This window comes from Numida meleagris, unplaced genomic scaffold (assembly GCF_002078875.1).
Source record: "Numida meleagris isolate 19003 breed g44 Domestic line unplaced genomic scaffold, NumMel1.0 unplaced_Scaffold2011, whole genome shotgun sequence".
Lineage (NCBI taxonomy): Eukaryota > Metazoa > Chordata > Aves > Galliformes > Numididae > Numida > Numida meleagris.
The window spans coordinates 1-1,340 of record NW_018363800.1 but is presented as its reverse complement, the minus strand read 5'-3'; the positions used below and the strand labels follow the sequence as shown (position 1 = coordinate 1,340).

The 1,340-nt window shown below is 58.6% G+C and overlaps 1 protein-coding gene across 1 annotated transcript; it reads left to right on the top strand.

The window, feature by feature from the left end:
- The first annotated feature begins 7 nt into the window (after positions 1–7).
- On the top strand, positions 8–1,273 carry LOC110390783 (maestro heat-like repeat-containing protein family member 1). The gene is made up of 3 exons (XM_021382275.1): positions 8–206; positions 339–418; positions 1,099–1,273. The coding sequence occupies exons 1-3, from the start codon at positions 123–125 to the stop codon at positions 1,256–1,258; spliced, it is 324 nt and encodes a 107-aa protein (XP_021237950.1). The 5' UTR covers positions 8–122; the 3' UTR covers positions 1,259–1,273.
- The last annotated feature ends 67 nt before the right edge of the window (positions 1,274–1,340 follow it).

Sequence of the window (1,340 nt, the reverse complement as noted above, 5' to 3'; positions counted from 1 at the left end):
GCGTGGGGAGGGATGTGGGGCAGAGTGTCCCCAGCGCCGGGAGGTGACGATCTGCGGTGGTGTCACCGCGGTTCTGTGCTCAGGACCTGACCCTGAAGCTGTGCCTCATCCGGAGCATCGCCATGATCAGCCGGGCCGTCCGCGGCAGCAGCAAATGCAGTGACTTCGTTTTGGGCCGCAAAGCCGAACTCGTGGCGCAGATGGTGGTAAGAACGGGCTCTGGTGACTGGGCGGTTTGGGGGGGGTCAGGATTTGGGGGGCGGTGAGAAAGCAGAGCGGGAGTGGGGTGTTTGTGGCCATCCCTGTCCCTGTCCCCATCCCCTCGGTCTGTGCTCCAGGAGTTCATCAAAGCAGAACCGCTGGACTCGATGCGGACGCCGGTGCGGCAGTGGGCGATGGTCACCTGCACCCACCTGGTGTATCCTTCTTGGTAGAGCTGTGGGATAGGTGGGTTGGGAGGGTCCTGAAAGGTCATCGTGGAATGGTTGGGTTGGGAGAGTCCTGAAAGATCATAGAGCCATGGGATGGTTGGGTTGGGTTGGGTTGGGTTGGGTTGGGTTGGATTGGGCTGGAAGGGTCCTTAAAGGTCATAGAACTGTGGAATGGTTGGGTTGGGTTGGAAGGGTCCTTAAAGATCATAGGGCTGTGGATTGTTTGTGTTGGAAGGGTCCTTAAAGGTAGCCATGGAATGACTGGGTTGAGGGAGTCTTGAAAAATGATAGAGCCATGGAATTGTTGGATTGGAAGGGTCCTTAAAGATCACAGACACATGGGATGGTTGGGTTGAGTTGGAATGGTCCTTAAAGATCCTAGAGCTGTGGGATGATTGTGTTGGAAGAGTCCTTAAGGATCATAGAGACATGGCATGGTTGGGTTAGAAGGGTCCTGAAAGGTAATCATAGAAGGGGTTGGGCTGGGAGAATGAGTCCTTAAAGGTCAACGTAGAAGTGATTGGAGTAGATAGGTCCTTAAAGGTGGGCGTGGTGGGGATGGGTTGGGATTCGACTGGGGAGTCCTGGAGATCTCTTCCAACCCGTGACTCCATGAGCGAGAGTTCCGTTCCATCCTTCGTGCCACGTTCCTCAACCCCCCCCGCAGTCTCCTGGAGCCCCAGCTCAGCGACCCCGACCGCACGGAGCTGATGGACGCGTGCCTGGCCGGCGTCCTGGCACTGCCCCCCTTGGACCCCCCGTGTGACCACGACGGGGACGGCGGCGATGCGCCCTACAGTGAGGTGGGGGAGCTCTCCGTGCCCTAATCCTGGGGGTACCCCTTCCACCCCCCACTCCAGGGGGTGTCCCCTCTATCCCCCCCTCCTACGCATCCCCCTTCCACCCCCA